Source organism: Cucurbita maxima, unplaced genomic scaffold (genome assembly GCF_002738345.1).
Source record: "Cucurbita maxima cultivar Rimu unplaced genomic scaffold, Cmax_1.0 Cma_Scf00012, whole genome shotgun sequence".
Classification (NCBI taxonomy): domain Eukaryota; kingdom Viridiplantae; phylum Streptophyta; class Magnoliopsida; order Cucurbitales; family Cucurbitaceae; genus Cucurbita; species Cucurbita maxima.
In genome coordinates, this window is record NW_019272028.1 from 1,917,360 (window position 1) to 1,941,952 (window position 24,593).

The following is a 24,593-nucleotide window of genomic DNA, read 5'->3' on the forward strand; positions in this document are numbered from 1 at the left end:
GTGATAATGAAATAATGGATTTGATTAAAGTGAGTAAGGACACCATATTTTTTTTTTAAAAAAATAAAAAATAAAAAATTAATAGTTGAATTTATTTATATAATTTAAATTATATTATAAAGCAAACGCACACAAGGCTAATTCCTTTAAATGTTGGAATTTAATTAGCTTGGAGTATACGCAAAAAGAATAGGTTTAGTGATGATAATGGTTTAATTTTAATTTTTATATCCAAAAAAATGGAGACTTGGAATAGCACTACGGTTTTGTGGAATCATAGATGTCGTCTACGTCTTTTGTTCTAACCACTTCGTTTCTAGGAATCCAATTCAAAGTTGAATATTCGTAGACGATGATTAAGCTTTTTCCAGAAACTTTACTATTAACTTTAATCAAACTCTAAATTTTGTGGAATCGATATATTCTTCGAGTGTGTGTTAACATGAGAGGTTTCCACACTCTTATACCAACCGACGTGGAATCTCACAGGAATGGGGTGATTAAGAAGACACATTTTTTATCTATGGCTTGTCGGAGTGACCTCCACTATGTGCTTATGGCACTGAAAGTTGGTGGAGAAAGCTGGATGTTAGTGGCTTATGTAGTTGTGAGGCGGTAGAAAGTTTGCTTCTTTCTCCTCGTCCCTTTTTCAATGAAGTGGAAAGTGTTTCGGTCTCTTTGATTGGTAGGGGCGTGAAGTTCGAACAGTTAAGTTATATTTAGGTTGACAACATGAATAGAGACGTAAGTTAGTATTAGTTAATCGAATTTAGAGTTTGGAGTGTAATTTAATAACATGTTAGAAAAATTAGGTAAAAGGAACAAGGTTGGATTTGAGCCACGAATGCACGTACCTGAAAAAATAAATATTACATGCTTCTTCTGCTGTGATGTGACCCTTACGTAGTGGTGATTTTATGGACATGTTTTGTTTGGAAATCCCTCGCTATAAAAAGGCCTCTCAAAAAGCTGAAAATGGATATCAACTCTTACCGTCTACAGATTTGTCTCCGGCGACACCGGCGGTATGGAGCATCCCACCGGAATGTGGAGCCAAGCCAGGCCATTTATTGCAGTGATTCTTCAGCAGTTCATCACTGCCGGAATGGTCATCATTTCCAAGTTTGCTCTTAACCAAGGACTCAACCAGCACGTTTTAGTCGTCTATCGCTACGCCATTGCCACTGTTGTCATCGCTCCTTTAGCTCTCGTCTTCGAAAGGTCTCTCTTCTTTCTCCTCTCTCCTCTTTATCTCTCTTCGAGAGAGTTCGGTTAACCGTGTTAATAACAGGAAAGTGAGACCCAAGATGACTTGGTCCGTTTTTGGAAAGATTGTCTTGCTCGGATTATTGGAGTAAGAACTTTTAACTCTTAATCTCCACCTAGCGGAATATTAGATTTAATGTAATCTATCAACTTAAACTTTTGAGTCTTTATGACAGGCCTGCACTCGACCAAAACTTATATTACACGGGCATGAAGTACACTACAGCAACTTTCGCATCTGCTATGACCAACATGGTCCCTGGTCTTATCTTCCTCCTGGCTTGGATTGTTCGGTAATTTAGTAAAAAACATCAATTATATGATGCTTATTAAATGTTTTGATATTTACTAACCGATATTAAAAAAGAAAAAACCTTTTATGGTTATGAAATGGGTAATTTCTTAGTCTATGGTCAGATATGTCTATTTCATCCTATTAAAATACATAAAATACATATTTCTAGCTCAATTAATAATGTATATCATTGATAAAGAAACACTAAAATATAAATATTGGAATTGAAATATATAAATGACTAAAAGTTGTAATCATCTAACATGATCGCTAACAAATATTGTCCTCTTTAGGGTTTTCACTCAAGGTCTTTAGAACGTGTCTGCTAGAGAGAGATTTCTACACTCTTATAAAGAATGTTTCGTTTTTCACTCTAATCGATGTGGGATCTCACACGCAAGTACTAATTAAATGATATATTAACGACTAAGAGCTAAGAAGTTTAAGATTCACGCAAATAAAAAATTAAAAAAGAGATGAAATTCTCGATCGGTTCCTTGCAAGGTCATTCTCGCCATTGGTATCTATAGTTCACATAATGAATCCCATCTGTTCTATGTTTTGTTTAGGCTGGAGAAGGTTAACGTAAGGCAGCTGCCAAGCCAGGCAAAGATATTAGGGACAGTGGTAGCGGTGGGAGGGGCTATGATAATGACTATGGTAAGGGGGCCAATTGTGAGCCTGCCATGGACAAACAACACCCTCCTCCATCACTCTTCTGCAGCTGCAGTCAGCCAGCAAGATTTTCTCAAGGGAGCTCTCATGATCACTACAGGCTGCATTTTTTGGTCTGTTTTTACTGTTCTTCAGGTAAAAATCCATTTTCCATGATATTCAATCAGAACAGCACATACCTAAGCACATACCTAAACCCTCCGCTAGCAGATATTGTCATTTTTTAAGTTTCCCCTCAAGACTTTTAAAACGCGTCTATTAAGTGAGGTTTCTACACTATTATAAAGAATGTTCTGTCCTCCCTAACCGATGTGAGATCTCACAATCCACCCCTTCGGGGTCTAGCGTCCTTGCTGGCACACTGTCTCGTGTTCACTCCCTTTCAGGACTCAGCCTTCTCAGTGGCACATCGTCTGATGTTTGGTTCTGATACAATTTGTAGCAGCCCAAATTGTCCTCTTTGGGCTTTACCTTTCGAACTTCCCCTCAAAGTTTTTAAAACACGTCTGCTAGAGGGAAGCTTCCACACCCTCATAAAGAATGTTTGATTCTCCTCCCTAACCGACGTGGAATCTCACACGATTCGATTCGACACAACATGAAGAGACAGTAGCAATTATAGAATGGTACTCTTAAAAGGATAACAGAAAAGGATTATCAAATGAGTTTTGATTTCTTAATTTCTTCAATCTTCCAGGCGATTACAGTAAAGGTATACCCTGCACAGCTCTCCCTAACAGCTTTGATATGCTTCACCGGCGCCGTGCAAGCCTCAGTGATAGCTTTGGGAATGGAAAAGCACAATCCTGCTGCCTGGTCATTACATTTAGATTCCACCCTCTTAGCTCCTTTATACAGTGTAAGAAATCATCAAATGAACACAGAATCGGTTTCAAATAGTTTCATACAATTCACAGTTCCCTGTTTCTTGTAGGGAATCATGTCTTCAGGGGTCTCATATACTATTCAAGCAGCGATAATGAAAACGAAAGGGCCAGTTTTTGCAAGTACATTTAGTCCCCTAAGCATGGTCATTGTTGCAATCATCAGTTCATTCTCATTATCTGAGAAATTATACTTTGGAAGGTAATTAACCTGACTATTCCACAGCCCACCAATGCAGAGATCAGAGTTTGGTGATAATAATCTAAATGATCCTAAATATTTTGCAGGGTTCTTGGAGCAGCTGTTATTATTACAGGTCTTTATCTAGTTCTGTGGGGTAAAATCAAGGATCAGGCTCCATACAAGTCGGATATTGAGAAGATAGCCCCATCCGATCAGAAACCGACTGCCATAACCGACATACCTAAGACTTCAGATAAAGAACTTGTAGTTGATCTTGCTAGAATAAAGACAGTGGATGGTTCTGTTTGATAAGAGCAACAAAGAGCAATCATCAAAACTTTCATAAAGCCATTGATGGGGTTAGGAAAGAGTCCATGCAGACAATTCTATTTCTCTCTGCTTCTGTTTCATTTGGGTGAATTTGGAAGGATGTCTAATATGCAGAGTGTATAAAGTAGTCAAATTGTAAGGTAGACCCAGGGTCAAATAATTCTGAAGTGGACAACTCCTGATTCTTCATTTGTAATATAACTGAGCTAAATTCCAAATGCCACTCATATGCCAACTAATTTCTAACTAAAATAAGTGTAACGGTCCAAGTCCATTGCTAGTAAATATTGTTTTCTTTGGACTTTTTCTTTCGAGCTTTCCCTCAAGGTTTTTAAAAATCGTCTGTTAGGGAGAGGTTTCCACATCCTTATAAAGAATGTTTCGCTCTCCTCCCTAATCAATGTGGGGCTCAGCGTCCTCGCTGGCATTTGTTCCCTTCTCCAATCGATGTGGGACCCTCTAATTCACCCCCTTCGAGGGCCACTGTCCTTGTTAGCACACTGCCTCATGTCCACACCCCTTCGGGGCTCAGCCTCCTTACTGGCACATCGTTCGATATCTGGCTCTAATACCATTTGTAACGACCAAATCCCACCGCTAACAGATGTTATCCTCTTTGGCCTTCTCCTCAAGATTTTTAAAATGCTTCTGTCATGGAGAGGTTTCCACACCCTTATAGGGTGTTTCGTGCTCCTCTCCAATCGATGTAGGATCTCATAAGAAGAATTTAACAAGGATATTTTCAAAAGAAAAAAAATTGTAACTAAAACAAGGACATGAACTCTGTTCTATGTCAGGGACTGTCTGATGCAGAAAGCAGTAGACAATCCGCACCTACCATAGAGAGAAACTCATTGAGGTCTAAATCTTATCCTAACAAACAGCTGAAAAGACCATTCAAGTCAGGTATAAACAAGCTAATCTTGGGAAGCAAGCTGAATTAAACGTAGTTGGAAGAACCAAATGAATTGGAATCCCTACCCAATTGTCATCATCATTGGGTACACACATACAAAAAAGACCAAATAGTTGATCATCCAGATAAGGCGGCATTTCATTCAACAACTACCGTCAATATCAGATCGTATGTTTCATATAACAGCAAAATTAATAAAGCCACTGAAGAAAGATCACCAAATGTACTCATTCATAGAGATCAAAATGACCGAAGGTATTGCATTTCCATCAAAACTTAGCAATAAATTTACATACGGATCCAGCCTAAAAAAATCATTATGAGGAATTTGCCCCCGCCGATGCAGCCCCTTTAATGGCAATAGAACTTACAGGAGAAACATATGGAAATTGAGCCTCATTTTTCAGGATCATTTTCTTGATCGGAAGTTCCAAACTTCTGCTTGAAAGAATCCTGCCTCTGCAACCACATCATGTGCCCCTGTACCACAAATTATTCCCCACGCTCAATCAGCAGAGAGTTCAACAGGGAAAAGAAAAGCAGTGAAGATAAAAGTTAAACCCTAAAACAGGGAATTGCACCTGGAGAGCTGCGGCCCAAGCAATAAGGAAGGAGGCGAACCAGAATTTCTTGTCCTTGAGAAGATTCTTGATTTCCATCTCTTCAAAACCCTAATCCTGAACCAATTGAGACGTTGGACTGAACTCTCTTCCTTCTTCCACCCGGAGAATTTCGCGCCCACCAGATTTACCTCGCAATCTAAACGTCGGTTTGTCGAGTCGACTCTTCGTGATTTTCTTCACAGTCGACATGTCGTTTTATCCACAGTCGACATGTCGTTTTCTCCACTGAACGTCGTATTTACTAGATCATCGTAATTGCATCAAATTTAGACAAATACGAGATGTTTATCGGTCGGGTCGGGTCGAGAGGAGGAGATTTAGGATCATCTTATATATATATATGTATAATATGAACTAAAAATTATAAATATTTGTAATATATATTAAAATTATTTTTTTAAAAGTCGATAACAACAAAATATTTTAGCCAATAGAATTGAAATTTTCATATTTAATTCCAGTAGAGCCCACGTATTTTTGGGAAAAAAAATAGAGATTTAAATAGAAAATAAGGGTAAATTAATAAAAAAAAATATATTTAAACCCTAAAAAAAACCTTTAAACTTTAAAAAAAAAATCTGAAAAATATGGTTTGTATTTTGTTTTAAAAATACAACTTTTAACCATATTTAAAAATTATTATTAAACTTTAAAAAGTTTTTTTTTTACCATTAATACTATATTTAAAAAAAATTAGAAATAGTTAACGTCTTCTCATTGCAAAAAAAAAAAAAAAAAAAAAAAAAAAAAAATTAATATTTTTATTATATATAAATGAAAACCGTTTATTAACACTTTATATATTATTTTTAAATTTTGAAAATTTATTTTTGAAAGTTTAGAAGTATTTTGTGATAGAGTGGTAACATATATTTTTTAAGTTTTTTAATAATTCAGTAAAACAAATATTTAATTTAAAATTGGTGTTAATTTAATAAATGCTGACAAATAAATGCACAGCAAATTTATAAAAAAAGAAAAAGAAGAAAAAAAAAAATCGGTTTAAACATTACAAAATTCGGGAAGGGAGAAAGAAACAACAGAAGAAGAAGAGTCGTCAAGATGACCACAGAAACCCAACCCGATCGGATAGCATTCTAAGTTTCCATTTTTTTACAGAGCTTGTTTGGATCAGATATGGCAGTTTCAACGTCATGCTTGAGTTGGGTTCCGACGTCCGCATCTAATTGGAAGGTTAGTAATTTGATTGACTGATCTTACACAACCCAATTCTTGTATCTCATTGTGCTTTAATTCCAGCCGAGGTTGCTTCCTTTCAATGAGCCATCAACAGCTACTTGTTCGTATTCTTCCTGTACTACCGTCATTTGCTCAACTGAGAGAACTTCCCGTGTGGAAAGTAAGACTTGTAGTTTTAAGTTCTTCGGTTGATTCCAATGCTTAAGGTTTTGGTTTTGCTTCTTATGCGATGAAAATGCTCGTTTGGTAATTAATCTGGTTGCTTATTGGTGGAAATTTGTTTCAAATTTAGAGAACTGTGGAATTATATGAGATTTGTAGCTTGCATGCAAGGTGTTTGTAGAAATGTCAAAAACAAAAGGGGCTTCGAAGATATAGGTTCAAACATGGTGACAACCTATCTAGGATTTAAAATGATATGAATTTACTTAGCAATCAAATGTAGTAGAGTTTGGTAGTTGTTTTTTGAGATTAACCAAGGTGTTCGCAAATTGGCCTAGACAGACATTGATGTTTGAAAAAGAAAAAATCGATGATAACTTCTATGTGACTTCTATGGTTTTTAATAGTGGGATTGTTCTCTCAATAAGTATTTTGATTAAGTTCTGCTTGGAATTTAGCAAAATTATGACTCACTTCTATGGTTTTTATAGTGGGAATGTTCTCCTAAAATGGATTTTGATTTGTTCTAATTGGAACTTTTCTTTTCTTTTCTTTCGCTGTTTTCTCAAGCCTAGATTTCCGTAATGACCGTAATACTGTGATGTTGAATATTAACATTAGGTCAATGCAATAGAAGGCCGCTTCTGTTGGGAGTTGGAGCTCTAGCAACAAGTTTATTTGCTGCACGTCCCCTATTTGCTGAAGGTATAAATTCACTTCTCTCTGATAATCTAATGTTGGATTCTAAATTAATTTCGTGGTCTGTATGCGCAGAAGTCCCGAAAAATTATCGAGCATTTGTAGATTCTACAGATGGGTATTCCTATTATTACCCTTCTGATTGGAGGGTAAGAAAAATTCAACCAGGAGAAACATGAGACTTTTCTGTATTAAACCAAAGAATATACTAAAACAAACAATTTTGAAATGTTCCCTGTCCAGGAATTTGATTTTAGAGCACATGATTCGGCATTCAAGGATCGATACCTGCAACTACAGAATGTTAGAGTGAAGTTCATACCAACAGAGAAAAAGGATATCCATGAAGAAGGTTCATTAGATGAGGTAAAGGAATCTTCAATTTAAATCATATTTGATATACTTGAAAGAGGTCTGAATAATTAACTCGACTCGACTCGAGCAGGTTGTTAACTTTTTGGTAAAACATCGATATGCTGCACCAAATCAAAAGGCTACCATATACGACATGAAGGAGGTTTGCATCTTTATCAGTCTCTCCAAATCCATATTTCGATATAGTATTATCTTGAGGTCTGTTTATGGACATCTGGTTGATCTTTTATTCACCTGTTTCAGCGAACGATTGATGGGAAAAATTATTATACCTTTGAGTATAAACTTAGTTCTAGAGCATACTCCCGCACCTCCTTTGCAACCATAGCCGTTGCAAATGGTAAGCTCATATTTTGTACCTTTAGAATTTTGGACCCTTCCATATTTTGATTTATCAGCTCCAAATCCCTTGCTTGTTGATCTAGGATACTTTTTTTACCCCCAAGAGATGTTTGGAAAAATTTCATTCGAACAGAATCGAAGTTAACCAAACTCATTTGATCAAGTTGTATTCTGCAATCTTAAACTAGTTCATAACTAACCAATATTTTGTGAATTGAATACTATTTGATTTGTGTTGAAGTCCCCGATCTTGAGCTGAATTAAACCTGTATTTATCCCTTGCACTTGTATATTCTGATGAGTTAATAGAAGCATTGCAAGTTTTTTAACTCCTTGAATTTAACAGGTGGGAGAATTCAAACCTCTAACTTCAAACTCTTTAGTCGATGATATATGTCTTTAACTTATTGCTATCCTCATGTTCGGTTTAAAACAACAACCCTTTTTGTAATATGCAGGTAGGTACTATACTTTGATAGTTGGGGCAAATGACAGAAGGTGGAGAAGGTATCGTGACATGCTTAAAGTGGTTGCCGACTCATTCAGAGTGTTGGATATCTGAGCTGTTTCTAAAGGTTGTAAATCACTCGGTTTCTCTATTTTAAAAGTTCCCTTTTCATTTAATATGTAGCACTATTGGATATTGTTGTATATAGTTGGTATATAGCTATCTCCCTTGTAAGGTATATCTTTTCAGAGCTAAATTTACGATGAAACAAAATTAGAATGCATTAGATTTCATGGGTTTAAACATTCTGAAACATACAATAATTTCAAGTTCTCAAGAAATAGTAAGATAAAGATGGTTTTAAAAATGATGTAAATGTTAGGAATCACGACTCTCCACAATGGTATGATATTGTCCACTTTGAGCCTAAACTCTTATGGCTTTACTTTGGGCTTCTCCAAAAGATCTCATTCCAATGAAGATGTATTCCTTACCTATAAACCCATGATCATTCCTTATTTAGTCATGTCAATAGAATTCTTAAGTGTTTGAACAAATAAATTACTAGCTTCGAAAGTGTAGTTAAAAGTGACTCATGTGTCGAACAAATAGTGTACTTTGTTTGAGGGCTCCAGAGAAAGTAGTCGAGTTTCGATTAAGGAGAGGCTGTTCAAGGGCTACATAGACCTCAAGGGAGGCTCTATAGTATACTTTGTTTGAGAGAAGGATTGTTGAGGATTGTTGGGAGGGAGTTCGACGTTTGCTAATTTAAGGAATGATCATGGGTTTATAACTAAGGAATACATCTTTATTGGAATGTGGCCTTTTGAGGAAGCCTAAAGCAAAGTCATGAGAGCTTTGCTCAAAGTGGAGACAATATCATACCATTGTGGAGTCTGATTCTTAATAGTAGGATCCATCTAACATTAAAAAAAATATTATAAAGTTTATAACATTATGTAAACTTTATAAAAAAAATGTATATATAGTATGAACAAAGAGAGTGGAGTGATACCTGAGGAAAATTTCCTGTTGATCAACCAAAATACTTGAATGAAAAGGAAACGAGTTCTTTGGGTTAAACACAACCAAAAAACAGCTATTGATTAATTGTAAACGACGTATTTACAAAGGTTACAAACGTATTCTTCCTCTTCAGCTTCCCAAGATTCATCATACACGAGAGAGGAGTCTTTGAAGAGAAAAATAAAATTTAGAAAATGAAAACCACACCTAGAATTTGAACCCACCCCACCCCCTATTCTAATCATTCAATAAACAAATCAATATACCATGGAGTTACAAACCCAATGGGATTGATGCTTGCCTCCTAAAGAATATGGATCTCTGGGCCCAAGAGAAGGCCCTCTTCGGTCAAACTCCAAAAAGCTCCTAATTCTGTACCCTACTACGTCTGAGCAAAGAAACTACTATTACTTCTGTCCGATCTGATACCCCTAGCTATGCATGATGAGCTACAAAATCTCTCCGAGGAGTTCTCTTTGTCAGAATCTCAAACAGGGCAGATGGAGCAAACGAAGGCAGACGAAAAACGCAACGTGTTTTGAACAATCAGATTCCATAACTTAAACAAGTCGATGCTGTCGTAAACCCTTACCAAAATGTGGCTGCATCAAGCGGACGTATAGGCCGTTCTTAGCGACCAAGGAATCGTGAGTACCCTCCTCCACTATTCGACCACCATTTAGTACCACGATATTATCAACATGCCTCATCATTGCAGCTCTATGGGCAATCAGAATGGTTGTTTTGTTTCCCATGATTAAAGTGTCAAGAGCCTCTTGCACGACCCGACTTGACTCAGATTCGATCGAGGAACTTGCCTCGTCCAATAAAAGGATAGGTGCATTCTTCAACACTACCCGAGCTATTGCAATTCTCTGTTTCTGCCCTGGGGTTAGATCCACACCCCTCATTCCTACATGAGTGTCATAACCGTGAGGCAGGCTACTAATGAAATGGTGAGCATTTGCTATTCTAGCAGCCTCTTTCATTTCAGCTTCACTGGCATTGTGCCTTGCATATATAATGTTTTCCCTTATGGTTGTTGAAAAGATTATAGGTTCCTGCTGAACAAGACCTAAATGATTCCTCAACCATCTCAAGTTATAGGTCTTCAAATCTCGACCATCCAACAAAACTTGACCCGCAACGGGGTCATAGAATCTCTCAATCAACGATATTATCGTGCTCTTTCCCGATCCAGAAACACCCACCACTGCCACAGTCTGCCCACCATTAACTTTAAGACTGAAATTGCTCAATACCAAAACTTCGGGACGAGTAGGATAACAGAAATCTGCATTTTTCAGTTCAATGCTTCCATAGACGTTAGGCGGCTTCAATGCCGAGTTATCGTCTGGGTCAATCTTTGGTACACGGTCTATGATCTCAAATACCGAAATGAGCGACTTGCGTCGTTTGAGAATATACGGAGCCAACCCAAAAGGTTCCACCAAAGCAAATGTTGCAAAAGAGAACACCATGTACACTTGAAGAGCAATAGGCAGCTCCATAAACCTCTTTTTGACAGCAAATGCAGTGTACCAAAGAAGAAGGGCATTACAGGCAAAGAGAAGAAACTGTGAAAAGCCAAATGCAAAACCAATTGCCATGCCATGAAGGAAGCTCTGCTTAAAAATTTTGTTAAGTTGCAATCTGTAGAGTTCCATAACCTTATTTCCAGCACAGAATGCTACTACGGTGTATATGTTTCTTACTGCATCTTCAAGAACCAAGGATGCTTTCCGGTGCATCTCCTGGATGCCCCTTGAAAATCCAGCAAGCCATAACTTCTGCAGTAATCCACAAAAGAAAAAGGTAATCTTATATTGAATATGTAAATATTTTTACTATAGTTAAGATTTGGTCCCTAGGTTTCAAATTGTTACATTTTTACTCTTGAGATTTCTCACTAATACTCATTTTTTTTGTAATTTATGTAAATTTATTATAATTAGATTAATTAATTGCTACTAATTTTTCATCACTATTGAAATTAATTTAAAAAAGCTGTATCATAATATTTAAACTAATGAATAGAGACTAAACACCAAGGACCAAAAGTAAGCATTAATAGTAAAAATTCAAGGGTAAAAGTGTATAATCCTAAAACCTTGGACTAAATGGAAATTGAACTCAAAACTCAAGGTAAGGTAAGAGCGTAAAATTTTGAAACCTAGGACCCAAATAGAAATCAAACCCGAAAGTCAAGGTAAGAATGTAACATTTTGAAACTTAGAAACTAAATGAAAACTAGACCAAAATGGTAAAATACCCTTTTTATTTTATTGAATTAGCACTTTTTGAAACCTGGAAGAGAGAACCACCAAATTTATTCGAATTCTTTTTAAAAGCTAACACATATGGAAACCCTGTTAATTCTATTTCCCCTTTCTTCCTTGGTTCTTTCCTCTTCAATTTTTTTTTTTTTTTTTTTTTTTTTTTTTTTTTTTTGGGTGGCAGATAAAAATATCCATGTCCATGAAGCTCACTTAAAAGGTCTGGCTACCATAAGCTAGCATTTGGAAAACAAAAAATTGAACTAAAAAGTAAAGAATTCACACCTGTGCAAAGGCAGAAACAGTTAACACTGGCAACGTTGCCAATGCCACAAGTGCCAAACGCCATTGTAGCACCATTCCAATAAGAAGTGCAACAATAACAGCAGCACTATCTTGAATAAATATGGAAAGTCGGTTGCTAAAAGTAGCTCGTACAAATGTAGCGTCATTTGCCAAACGCATGGATAGAGTGTCTGCACTGTTTTCCTCTTCATCAAACCATCCTACTTCATTTCGTAGCATTGCTGTTATTTTTTGGGGACAGAAGAATATTAAAAAGACATAAATCAACGTTAACTGAAATGCAAAAACAATTATATTCCATGTAGGGAAAAACTATACAGAAACTAGAAGATAAAACACTCACCTGAAAACATCATTCTCCGAACTCGCTCAGTCATTTTTTCCCCCATTATTCCAAAGTAAAAATGTTGAAGAAAATTGGCAATCACTGTGACAAAGCCCATGCAAGCAATGATCAAGCACCATTTGTCTACTTCATGCTTTAGGCTATGGCCTTCATCCCTTTTGTAATATGCTGTTATTATCAGAGCAATTACATATGCGAGAAGAGGATTGAAAGATCCAAAGATGGCAGCACCAAGACCTCCTAAGACGGCATAAAGCCACTCTGCAAAGCTAAGTTCAGCAAGCCTCCAAAAGGATGGTGACTTTTTATGCTTAGTATCCTTTTCGTCCTTTGCTTTCATTTGAAAGTCATCTGATCGACTGTGCAATCTACTGAAAGTCTGTGAATGAGAACGTTCACTTTTGGGGTCAGATGTTAAGAGAGGTGAAATAGGTGACTCAGGGTCTGAACCATTTGACGTTTGACGATGTGTAGATTGAACATCAATCTTTGGTAACTCTGGGAGTCTCATTTCGAAACTATCCTGCCGCCTGATTGATGGTTCCTTGTCAACAGAAGAATCCAAGATCTGACCATTTTCAGATATCTTTTCAGGAGGGGGACTAGAAACTTTAGGTGATTCATGAGAATTGTTATAAACACCATCTGTCGACCGTAAAACACCAGGAACCCTCTGAAGAGAGGGTGACTTCATAAATTTAGGGGATGATGGTTCTTGGACACTGTGACTCGCAGAAGAATCTTTTTCAAATTGGAAAGCTGAAGTATCCTTGTAATTTCTGACTGGCATCCTGAATGAAGTCATAATATAGAAGCAATTCAGAAGAAATAACCAAGAATTTCAACTATCCAAAGATATGCAGCAATATAACCTTCAAATTTCTTTTTCCAGATAAAAGACATGACCATCGTTAAAAGATGAAACTGGTAGTATGTATGGAAAGGGAAGATAAGAAATCCATCCCGCCAAAGAGTTCTAAAAAATGTCCTTCAATTGGAATTCTAAAATAGCAGAATTACATTTACAATTAACAACTATCTTGATCAGGTCTTTAGGTTTATTTTGGCTCTATCATCTTTAAGTGGTATCTTTGTTTGCACTTTTGCATTATTTCTATCTCTTATCAATGGAAGCTTGATTTCTATCAAAACAAATAAACAAACAATTAACAATCGTGCTCATCTGAGGAAATTTTGGAGAACTCGGCTAAAATTTCTTTTTTAGTCGATAAAGGTGAGGGAGGGGATTTAAACCCAAGATGGGGGTTGCATTCTAGTAGGTGATTTTTTCGAGTTGAGCCATCAATAGAAGAAAATTTTGCTGCAGTTGATCAGAAGACTCCTACAGCAGAAAATAAAAGGCTGGATTTCGAAAGAATATATGACAGATGGAAAGCATATAATGCTCGGACTCTTAATTATACCTTCTGGGAAGCTTTGCGGCTTCTTCACACTTAAGAAGTTCAGTGTAAAGACCATCAAGACTCAACAATTCATCATGAGTGCCCATTTCAACAAGTTGGCCCTCCTCCATCACAGCAATGTAGTCTGCATTCCGTATTAGGCTAAGCCGTCGAGCTATAATTATTGTTGAACGTCCCAGCATGAGAAGATCAAGAGCAGCTTGCACAGCTTTTTCAGCCTCAAAATCAAGACCACCAGTTACCTCATCAAGCAGCAGAATAGATGGATTTAAAAGCACCGCTCTAGCAATTGAGAGTTTTATTTTCTGCTCCTCCATCAGTTCGATTCCAGCCCTTCCTACCTGATGATTGAGTTTTTAAAAAACTAAAGAACAATGGGGGAAGTTGGAACTCGTAGGACAATAAATGAGAGAACTCGTAATCATATCTTCACATGACTTTTGGTTTACCTGTGTGTCATATCCTTTCTCAAGAGAGCTAATAAACGTATGTGCATGAGCTATTTTAGCAGCTTCTTCAATTTGGTCAAGAGTTGCATTTCGCCCATATGCAATATTATCTCGAATGCTCAAACTTAGCAAGGCAGGTTCTTGTGTCACTAATCCTATCTGACTTCTTAGCCACTCTAATTTCAGGCTTTTTATATTTTCTCCATCCAAAAGAACTTCTCCTGCAGCAAAAAATAAGTTGATAGTTTGAGGAGCTAAGAAACATCTCAAGTTTCACTTTCATTAAAGTCCAAGGAAGGGATTATAAGGAACCAAGAGAAGCAAGAACACAAATTTTGTACCTAACGTGGGATCATAAAACCGCTCCATGAGTGGGATTATACTGCTTTTTCCAGATCCATTTCTCCCAACAAGTGCCACAGCTTTTTTTGCAGGCACAGTAAGGTAAAATCCACTCAAGATAGGAATTTCAGGGCGAGATAGATAGCTGAAATATACATTACGAAATTCAATATTCCCTTGAATGGAAGATGGAGTGATTCCATCCTGATTACTTCCAGATGACGATCGACTTATCATCTCAAAAAGTCTATAAGCAGCTATTCGTCCTTGGTCAAATGAATAAAAGTTTGTGGCAGCTTGATTTAGCCCTCTACAGATAAATAATATACATAAGGAGAAGTGGGAGGATGAGACGAGAATTTCAATTTTGAAGAAAAAAAATGAAAACCACACTTACAGGCCACTCAAAATTATAGAAAATAGTGCTGTTATAATCTCTCCTCCATGAGCTTTCTGATGTGTGACCAAGAACCTTCCAACCCAAAGTTGCAAAGCACAGGAACATATTGCAAGCCCATATGTGAATCCAAGCCCAAGACCTTGCACAAGGCTGATCAATATACCATATCTCAGAGTTGCTTGTAACGATGTTGCATAAGAATACTTGGCTAGTGTTTCATTTGTGAACGCATACAGCGTCCTGACATAAGAGACTGCCTGCATAACATAGGCTCAATACTCATTTCAAAACAATGGAAATCACAAATTTTCCAAATTCTCCTCAATATGTAATATTTACATGAAGAAAAGGATCACAGTTTTGCAGAACATAAAATTAAGTCTTGCACCTTTTTTTCTAAATTTCCACATACATACTTCAAAAAGTAAGAAAGATTATTTGCTACATTGCAGTCCTCAAAGATGTATAGTATTTCACAAGAAGCCCGGAAATAGAATCTAGAGCGCCTTGTCATCTAATATCCACTTCCTAGATGGCCAAAAGCTTCATAAAAATTATTTAACATGATCTATTCCAATCGTATAGCATTTTTTTGCTATAATAAGCGTCTGGCCTTTGTTTTAAAGAAAATCATGGAATAATTTGGTTAACTTCTAATATTTTATTATGTTTATCTTTGGGGGTATGCAAATGAAGGTGTTGATGCCTTTTGCATCAGCTGATTGAAAAGCATTTTTTTTAATCTATGCCACAAGAAAAAATGGATGGCCATCTAAATCATCTCTCCACACTTTTTGCATATGTTTCTTCCTAATAATATATTTTCTCACCCTCCCCCTTCAAACTTTGGCTGTTCTCTCCCATGATACCCTTTTACCCAACTCCCCCCTTGCCCCCTCATCCCTCTCCTCCATCCCATGCTCCCACTATACCCCCATTATAGGTGTCATTCGTAGTATCCAAGCTGAGAATAAATGATATCTATTACTCGGCTTGAGGGGAGTGTCGAAGGATATTTGTGTAATCCCATTTAGTTAGATTTATTGTGAACTAGTAACTGGAAATTTAATTAGATTTATCTTATCTTGTTACCTATTATCTAGATCTAGGGAATTTAGACTATCTATCGAATTAGATTCTATGAAAATAAATAAGGAAGACAGTAGTCTAATTTAGACTTGCAACAGTATTAACAATATTAGAAGTGCAAAATACTATAAGTTTCCTGATATTGTAGGGGGTAGGAACCATATCCCCTGAAACAATGACGGAAAGAAAAAAATAACGCACCTGCTCTGCAATGCTAGCAGCTTCAGCATATGCGTCTTGAATATTTTCAGCAAGCCTGTGAAGAAATATATTTGATATTCCTCCAGCAGCAACTATGAAAGGACCAGTACCTAAAGTTATGAGAGCAATCTGCCAGCAGTTAATAAATCCAATGACAAGGCCACTGAAGAATGTAGCCATATTGTGTATATAGTTTCCAACCTAAACAGAGTGCAAAAATGACAAGGATGGTCATAAAAACCCATTGAATGCATAGAAGAGGAACAAAATAACACAAATTATAATTCTCAAGCCCTAATGGGAGTCCAGAACATACTTTTTCACTGAGAGCAGACTGAATGAGCAGCACGTCACTCAGTACTTGGCTCACAATATCCCCATTGTTGCCATATGTATCAAAGAAACTCATATCTTGATTAAGTAACACTTGAACATATCTGGATCTAATGACAGCAGTCTGCCTTTCACCAGTCAGAATCCAGCATGAAACCTCTATCACACAGACAAGTTAGTTGATTGCCAATAAAATCAACTTAAATATGAAGGAATTTCGGATAAAGCAACATTCAATAATATTAGATCTTACCAATCCAACCAGCAACAAAAACACCAATTGCAATATAAACAACTCTTAAAGCAAGCTGCAAAGAAATGAAATCCAAACAAAAATTTTAGCATTTCTCACTAATTCTGACACGGCCATTTTCTAAGCATATAGGATTTACAATTAAAAGAATTAATGTGTTTAAGTATGAAATTCCAGAGACTGAAAATTTTCAACAAAAAATAAAAAATAAAGAAGTCATGTACACAATTACACTCAACTCCATAATTTTCGTCCTCCATTCTCAAACCAATCACCAAAGAGAATGAGATTAACAAAAGTAGAATATGAATGCAAGCAAAAGGAATGCTTCTAACACACATTAGTCCCTACATACGCCATGTCTTTAATATATGTAGAGTCAAGCACCTAAGTTACAAGATAATTAACCTTGGATCCACTACAAGGCGTTCCCATAAGAATGAGCTGAGCAATTCAGCATTTATACTTCAAAAGTAGAAGGTAGATAGATATACTCCAATCAACTGATTGTGATGATGGAACAGAATACAAGGATTAAGAATACACCTTAGACATCTAACATAGCTTGAATTATTTAACATTCCTATAAATTGTGCAATAATTGAGCTAGGAACGGAGTAAATGCACGAATTTTCACGCCACTAGAATTGAAAATGAAACAATTTTGGTCATTAATTTACAGCTACATCAAGATTTAGCTTGCTGGTAATATTCAATTCACTTTGGAATATTCAGACCACCCAGCTAGTTATACAAGTGAATAGAAAAGGAAATGGTATATCTAAAAATGGGAACTATTATTTCTAGTAAAAGAATAAAATTTCCAAATGAAGGATTCTCTTAGTCCTACTACCAACGCAAACCAACCAAGAAAAAAAGAGAACCACTCCGGAACGTATATTCTAAGCCCAGCCACCTTGGCCAAGAAAATTGGCTCTGAAAAAATCTATTTCCGGCACTTCAGCCTTCAAATTTAGCAATTCCGGCAGAAACAAACACAGCAATCACCACATGCACACAATAAATCCCCAGGAGGTTTTTCGAGAATCAGTTACTGACCTCCCTAAATCTTTCATACTGCTGTTCGGGAGGAATCCTCTGCACATGGACAATCTTAGCAAAGTAATGAAGATAAATGACCAAAGCAGTACCATGTGCTGCAGCGGCAATCGATCCAACAACCATGAGAGTCCAATCAAGCCGGTCGGCACACGCAAAGAGCCGCGAAAACGGCACAGCAGCAGGAGGCGGCTCAATCTCCTCGGGCTCCTCCATCTCTTCCGACTCCTCAATCCGCTCGCCAGTAGGGTCAATACCCGGGTCAAGGTACGGAGACGGAGATTCCGGCGGCTCCGATACCTCAGAGACAGGAGTCAAGGGTTGTATATGAGGTGGAGACCACCCAAACAACCCCCGAGAGATCATCATCTTGAAGAAGAAACCTAATCCCCTCCCTCACCCTCCGTCAACTCCAAAGCAGAGAAAACAAAAACCCTGATTCCCCCTAAATTTAGCCACAGATCTGCTAAATTCAGAGGAATTTTTCCGAGTACCAAAGAAATATACGAAGAATTGTTCCTGTTTCTGGGATTTCAGTATCTCCCTCACCTCTTCTTCTTCTTCCTTCGTTCCCCTCCTCCGAGGAAGTGTTCTTGTTTCCTTTTTTTTTTTTTCCCCTGGAGAGCACAAAAAAATAGTTGTTGCAGGTGGGTAAGACTGAGTCAGATATGGCGGAGATAGCAGGCAAATACTTGACTCACCCAAAGTATCACCAAAATAACAAACTTTAATAATAATAACAATAAACAATTATTATTATTATTATTTCCCTTTTGCCCTACTTTTAACGGTCAAATTTATCCTTATTGCCGTTTGTTTTAATTTTGCTATGAAATTATTAAAAAAAATTGATTCTTATGTGGCTTAGGTTAATTTGGAATTTAGCTCTGATTTTATTTCAATTTTTGTCCCTTGAAATGTCTCTTTTGTCCCTTTTAATTTAGCCAAGTGGCAAAGATTCTCCCGGTTATTTACACTATAAATATATTTACTTTGCTCGATAATGAATTTCCATTTTTAATTTGGTGGACTGTGTTAGTTAAGTGCATTAGTAAAAATGTAAAAAGAAAAAATGATTTTATAAAATTTTATCACGTTATTGAAATTAAATTAACACGTTTAGAACACAAAAAATGGTAAGAGTCTCACCTTAGATCATACGACCAAATTTAAATTTTAAGATAAAATAATGAAATTGAATTAAGATCTAAGCAGAGTAACAAAGTTGTACTAATATAAACATGGTAGGTTTAAATCTTTATCAACAGATTAATTAATTAAATATATATAACAATTAAAAAGAAATTTAATTTTATACGAAGATTCGGGATTTCAAAAGGATATTTATGAGCCCAAAAGAAAAGGGAAAAAAACGGTATATCCAATGAACTTGTAAGGTGATGACACGTGGCAAATTGGGGAAACCCAGTGGTGAGATTAGCAAGAGGGATGGAGGGAGACATCATTGAACTTTCTCTCTCTCTAAAAAAAATGACAGACCATTTTCTCTGTGTTCGCCATTTTTTATTGAGTGATTAAATTATGGGTTTGTGGGTTCGACCAAGTTGCTAATATGTGTTGGATTGGGTATTTAATAAAACATTTTAAAATTTAAAAGTAAAAAGGAAAAAAGAAAAAGGCAAAAGTGGGTTTTTTTTCCCCTTTTTTTCCTTCTAAAAAAATAAAGACATGTCAATTTCTTGCCTTTTTTTAATGATGTGAATTTTAAGAAAATAAGAGAAGAAATAACATTTTGTATCTAATTGAATTCAAACTATACAAAAAAATCGATTAATCGAAGCCATTATTGTTTAATTCAGTATTACTTTTTTTGGAAAAATCAATATTGTTTATACTTAGTGTGTATATATATATATATATATATATATATAATAATTGATGTAGACGAAAAAAAAAATTAATTATACAAAGTTACCATAATAATAATCGGTATTTTTTTCTCAAAAATGAAAAAGTAAATGGAACTCAAGGGCAAAATTGTCTACTCAAAGATGAATAGAATAACGTCGGTATATATTTACAAATGATAAAAATATAAATATATTTATCTAAATATGTATAACATATTCTCGAGATAATCAATCAATCAATTATTAACCGAAAAATAATATGTATGAAATATGAAAGACGATTATAAAAGGCGAAATGAATACTAATTAGCATATGAAGCAATATGCAATTTTAAAGAGCAAATAAGTAAGAAAAATGAAAATATTATGCTAATTAATTCTACCAGGAATGAAAAAGATTAGGCTTAATTAATTATCTAGGGAATTGAACCCCCCCCTACACACACAAAAAAAATTGACTATTTATTTTTCTATAAGCACTTTTCTTTTTCCTATAGCTTTTGGGTATGTTGAAAGTGAAAAGGGCTCCACCTAAAAACACTCTGTTTCAACTAAGAACACCTCAACATATTAAAGCTCTTAGGTACCAATAATAAATAATGCCTCCATTATAATATACTTTGAGTGGTGAATCGATCTAAATGGTATCACAATAATTGTTCAGCCAAGCAGTAGCAGACTTGAGGATGCGAAGCTCACCAGTTAGGAGATGTTGGGCCATTAGCCTTCGTTGTGCCATCTTTTTGCACGAACATGGGGAATCAACAGGCCACAGTGCCTACATGCCCGAGATACAAGAAGATTTAGATAGTCCAAGTAGTACACAAGAACATGATAACCGATCATTCACATTAGTATCTCAATCTACAACATGTTGAGGATGGTTGGGAGTAAGTCTCACATTGGTTAATTTAGAGAATGATCATGAGTTTATAAATAAAAGAATACATCTCTATTGAGACGAGGCTTTTTGGGGAAGTCCAAAGCAAAACCATGAAAGCTCATGCTTAAAGTAGACAATATTATACTATTGTGGAGAGTCGTGATTCCTAACCCAACAAAAGGCAAGAATATGATAAACATTTGAGAGAGAAGAAAAACACTTGATTAGAAAATGATTTTTGCCAATATTCTGACCAAAAAATTGGAATCTAGTATGATACATGTGTTGCATATTATTACATAACCCATTTGCAAATAACAGATTGATTTATAGGCTAGTTGTTCTAGTTACTCAGAAGAGCATGAAGAGGCCAAAATTGAGGAGGACAAACGGTAAGATGAATTACATTGGGACTAAGCAATGGAATTTAGAAGAACTTTCAGATGAATAGGTTCATATTAGAGCGCAAGTACCTCAATAGATGCCTCATACTCTTCAACATGTTGTTTGAATTGAGAGAGCAAAATCTGATGTGCTTCAACCTCTCTGTTGAGGTTCTTCAATGGAATTCGAGCCAGCCGACCGTCGCCATTAGCAGCTTCAGTACACAAGTCATTTAACTCTACATGTTCAACAAGGACAAAAAAGATATCATACCCAAGCCATGCCGATGCAGAAATGGGAATTAAGAAAAGGTGAGGTACAAACCCTGAGGACTAGTGCAAGATAAAATACGAGCAAATGCACGAAGTGATTGGGGAAGACCTCTCCCTTTCCCAGTGGCAGATTTCACTTCCCTGATGGTACATAGAAGTTACCGAAGTTATAGTAGCTATGGTCAAGATACTAAATATGTGTTCGTGCGCGTGTGCGTGTGTATATATATGTATATATCTTGTTTCAGTCAAGATACTCTAGTTATTATGCATATATATATTTGTTTGTGTGTGTTCTGAAAAAATAAATCTTTACTTCTTACAGCCACGCAAACATGATGTAACAAGCACCAACAAGAAAGTGAAGAATTAAGAACCAGTTAGATCAACCTAGTCGATGAAAAATATGAAAAATAGCCATGTCCTATTTTCCAATGTGACTAGTTTTTTATAAGATACTAACCTGATAGTAAAAGAATTCCCAGGGAAGTAAATGCCGTTAACATATTTAGTAGTTGAGGTGCAACTTCTTTGCCAAAGTTCTAACTTTCTTCTCGCCAAAGGATCATCTTCAACTGTTTTAACCTGGACCAGGACCTGAGTATGCCATATTTCCATGTAAATTATGGAAAATTCAACATTAAAATAAGCCAAAAATAACAAAGAAGATTGTCTGGGTTTGTTGTTTTTAAAATGAAACGATCGTCAACTAAGATCACACTAAATCATAAAAGGGAATCCTAATAGATTGAAAGTATCATCATAATGGAATTATAATAATGCTTAATTTTTTTTTGTTAACAACTATACAACAATACTATTTCTCCATTGCATTGGTAGCTTCCTTCTATCTAAATTGCCATACAAACCTGATCGTGAATGTTGTAGGGAAGTGCAAACCCAAAGTCCAACATCAACGTAGCATTTGAGTATTTTCCGTATCTTATTAGCACCTGTACGATAGCACAAGTGAATTGCAGATCAACAAAGTCAAAAGTAGTATATCAACAAGGAATATATCATTCTGGTTTGCAATTCCATAAAATCGAAGCACAAAAGTCAGTAAAGCATGTAACATGTGTGTCATGTATGAATCATATAGAACCAAAAACAATATGCAAACAATGAATTGACAATTAGAGCTCAAACAGAAACTTTCAACAAAAGAAATTTGTAGATCCATGTTTCCAACTTCTCCAGTGCATGTAGATTTCACAAATACATGTAATTAACAATGATAAGCTAGTGCATGTCAAAATTTAGCTTATTTTAAAATTTTGGAATTTTTATTACTTTTATCTAATAAAATTATTGATATTATGAAGTTTCATTTATTATTTTATTTTTTAAAATTCCTTATATCGGTTATTAACACTTAAAAATCTTCATATTAACTAAAAACTCTGATATCTAAATTATAGAAAATATATTTTAAAAATATTGAAAGATCTACTCTTTTTAATATATGAAAACTATATATATATGCTCATACATAGTTCGGTTGGCTCAATAATAAGTCTATTGGACCGGCACAACGAGCCGAACCAAATCTAGCTCAAGGCCGGCTCAATTTTCAAAATGGTGATCCATATCCAATCAAATGAATAAATGAGCTAGGTTGGACTAGACTGGTCAAACTTTGACTTTGGGTCGAGCTTGGGTTGGGCTTGGACTAGCCTTTGGACTCTGGATCCATTGATGAGGTTGATATTTATTTGAAGCTGAAAATAAAAACGAAAACTTACATGTTCTCCAGGGGCATAATCACGATCAGCAATGACCTAGACAGAAATTCCGATACTTGAAAGTCAGAAGGAATTTAGTTGGGAAAAAAACTATAATAAGTAACCAATAAAACAAACTAATGATATCTATTACAAAAGGAATTGTTGGCTTGAAGACAGAGGTTGTTACAAAGCCAGAGCATATCTCAAGTGTACAACTTCCACAAATGTAGTATATCTCAAGTTACAATCTCTCATCTTCCGGAAAACAGGATATATATATATATATAGATATATATATATAGCAAGAGAGGGAGAAGGGGACCTCAGAGAGCTGTTTGTCATCATCATTCAATACCAGTGATTTTGATGCACCATCATGATTTAAAAAATCTGCAAATGGAATCTGTCAAACATATTAAATTACAATTTCAATTGCAGTAAGTTCCTTTTTGTAGTACAAAAATTGCTAGAGCTCACTAAGAACATATGCAACTAAATAAAAACTTTAGATGTACTATATAGAATAGAAAAGAAATGTCATGTCGTCGAACAAAAGAATACCAGAGAGTCACCCTTTGTGCTTCTCCATGCTCTAGAAGTAACTGTGAAAGTCAACAGAAAAACAGTGAAAAGTCGTAATAATTCTTTTGAAAAGAATTGCATACTAATAGTATCCCAAACTGTTTAGCTACACTAAAAGGGGGCATTAAAAAAGGAAGACATCACCACTGAGATAACTTCCTTCTCAACAGAATTAACATACCAAGAGCATAAGCATGCATGAAATCATCGAAATTGATGCTATCAATAATTTCAGGGAAGGTTTCCAGAGCCTGAAATAACATTGGGGAGTAAATATAGTTAACAACATGGTCTAATAAAAGGCTCTTTTGTATGCAATAGGAAAAATATTTACAGCCTTCTTTTGTTTTCAACATGTCATATAATAACGAAGTTCCTAGACTAGGTTGCCATTTTCCAATTTTGTACCTTAAAATCCACCAACAAATTTCATGCCATAGTATAAAGAACTTATTAATGAAATGATATGATATACTTGGTTTTATCAGGATAGACTAAAAAGTTTATCAAGTTCGTAGTTAATTGAAAGTTAATTATTATTGAACTAGTTAACAAATACCTTGAATATAACATCCCAACAGCAAATCAGAATTGCAATCCGGTAATAAAATTCCAAGCTATACAAAAATTATTAGCTGAAGCAAAGCACTAACTTGCTTGATTGCCAAAAACTCCCTTTCAATTTGTGATCTTTGATTAAGTGATTCCTCGAACAAAGAGATCTTACGAATCATCTCCAACTCTCTTTCGCTCCAAAAAATCTACAAAAACTCAAAAGACGTAAGAGTTAGAGCTAAGCCGTTGTCCATTAATATTTTCAATTGAATGTCAAACGTTATTAAATTGAAAGCTTAGAAATTTTCATCAGCTCATTGCTCAAATAAGAAGAAAAATAAGAACCTATAATCAAATTGCTGTCGAATCCCCTCCCCAAACTACACCCCACCCCACCCCCCCACCCCCGCCCCCCC

At 35.8% G+C, this 24,593-nt stretch overlaps 5 protein-coding genes across 8 annotated transcripts in view; 2 read left to right on the plus strand and 3 right to left on the minus strand.

Annotated features, from left to right (window-relative positions):
• Positions 1–1,027: 1,027 nt before the first annotated feature.
• LOC111487259 (WAT1-related protein At2g39510-like) lies at positions 1,028–3,857 on the plus strand. The gene is made up of 7 exons (XM_023134618.1): positions 1,028–1,221; positions 1,292–1,354; positions 1,443–1,559; positions 2,131–2,371; positions 2,934–3,095; positions 3,171–3,322; positions 3,409–3,857. Exons 1-7 carry the CDS (start codon positions 1,028–1,030, stop codon positions 3,611–3,613), a joined length of 1,134 nt encoding a protein of 377 aa, XP_022990386.1. The 3' UTR covers positions 3,614–3,857.
• An 813-nt stretch (positions 3,858–4,670) lies between these two features.
• On the minus strand, positions 4,671–5,386 carry LOC111487347. Its single transcript, XM_023134740.1, has 2 exons — positions 5,132–5,386; positions 4,671–5,030 (listed from the first exon to the last, which is right to left on the minus strand). Exons 1-2 carry the CDS (start codon positions 5,207–5,209, stop codon positions 4,947–4,949), a joined length of 162 nt encoding a protein of 53 aa, XP_022990508.1. The 5' UTR covers positions 5,210–5,386; the 3' UTR covers positions 4,671–4,946.
• An 805-nt stretch (positions 5,387–6,191) lies between these two features.
• On the plus strand, positions 6,192–8,655 carry LOC111487305 (photosynthetic NDH subunit of lumenal location 1, chloroplastic). Of its 2 annotated transcripts, none has more exons than XM_023134683.1 (8): positions 6,192–6,367; positions 6,434–6,533; positions 7,157–7,240; positions 7,313–7,383; positions 7,478–7,600; positions 7,680–7,751; positions 7,853–7,949; positions 8,410–8,655. In XM_023134683.1, the coding sequence occupies exons 1-8, from the start codon at positions 6,311–6,313 to the stop codon at positions 8,511–8,513; spliced, it is 708 nt and encodes a 235-aa protein (XP_022990451.1). In that variant the 5' UTR covers positions 6,192–6,310; the 3' UTR covers positions 8,514–8,655. The 2 variants fall into 2 exon arrangements, with proteins under 2 accessions (XP_022990451.1, XP_022990449.1); XM_023134681.1 differs by having other exon boundaries at positions 6,193–6,367; positions 7,310–7,383.
• Positions 8,656–9,452: 797 nt separating this feature from the next.
• LOC111487164 (ABC transporter B family member 6-like) lies at positions 9,453–18,599 on the minus strand. Its single transcript, XM_023134432.1, has 11 exons — positions 17,904–18,599; positions 16,845–16,899; positions 16,575–16,750; positions 16,259–16,459; positions 14,966–15,225; positions 14,568–14,878; positions 14,227–14,447; positions 13,778–14,118; positions 12,351–13,144; positions 11,987–12,228; positions 9,453–11,215 (listed from the first exon to the last, which is right to left on the minus strand). Exons 1-11 carry the CDS (start codon positions 18,270–18,272, stop codon positions 9,986–9,988), a joined length of 4,200 nt encoding a protein of 1,399 aa, XP_022990200.1. The 5' UTR covers positions 18,273–18,599; the 3' UTR covers positions 9,453–9,985.
• A 1,290-nt stretch (positions 18,600–19,889) lies between these two features.
• The window catches only part of LOC111487233 (fructose-bisphosphate aldolase-lysine N-methyltransferase, chloroplastic), a 6,576-nt gene continuing 1,872 nt past the window's right edge, over positions 19,890–24,593 (minus strand). For all 3 annotated transcript variants that reach the window (XM_023134572.1, XM_023134573.1, XM_023134574.1), the window contains 10 exons: positions 24,276–24,383; positions 23,804–23,873; positions 23,602–23,642; positions 23,363–23,443; positions 23,059–23,094; positions 22,183–22,266; positions 21,777–21,910; positions 21,366–21,454; positions 21,131–21,279; positions 19,890–20,552 (listed from right to left, as the gene is read on the minus strand). In XM_023134572.1, the coding sequence (XP_022990340.1) occupies positions 20,412–20,552; positions 21,131–21,279; positions 21,366–21,454; positions 21,777–21,910; positions 22,183–22,266; positions 23,059–23,094; positions 23,363–23,443; positions 23,602–23,642; positions 23,804–23,873; positions 24,276–24,383 (933 nt within the window). In that variant the 3' untranslated portion in view covers positions 19,890–20,411. The remainder of the gene's footprint in view (positions 20,553–21,130; positions 21,280–21,365; positions 21,455–21,776; positions 21,911–22,182; positions 22,267–23,058; positions 23,095–23,362; positions 23,444–23,601; positions 23,643–23,803; positions 23,874–24,275; positions 24,384–24,593) is intronic.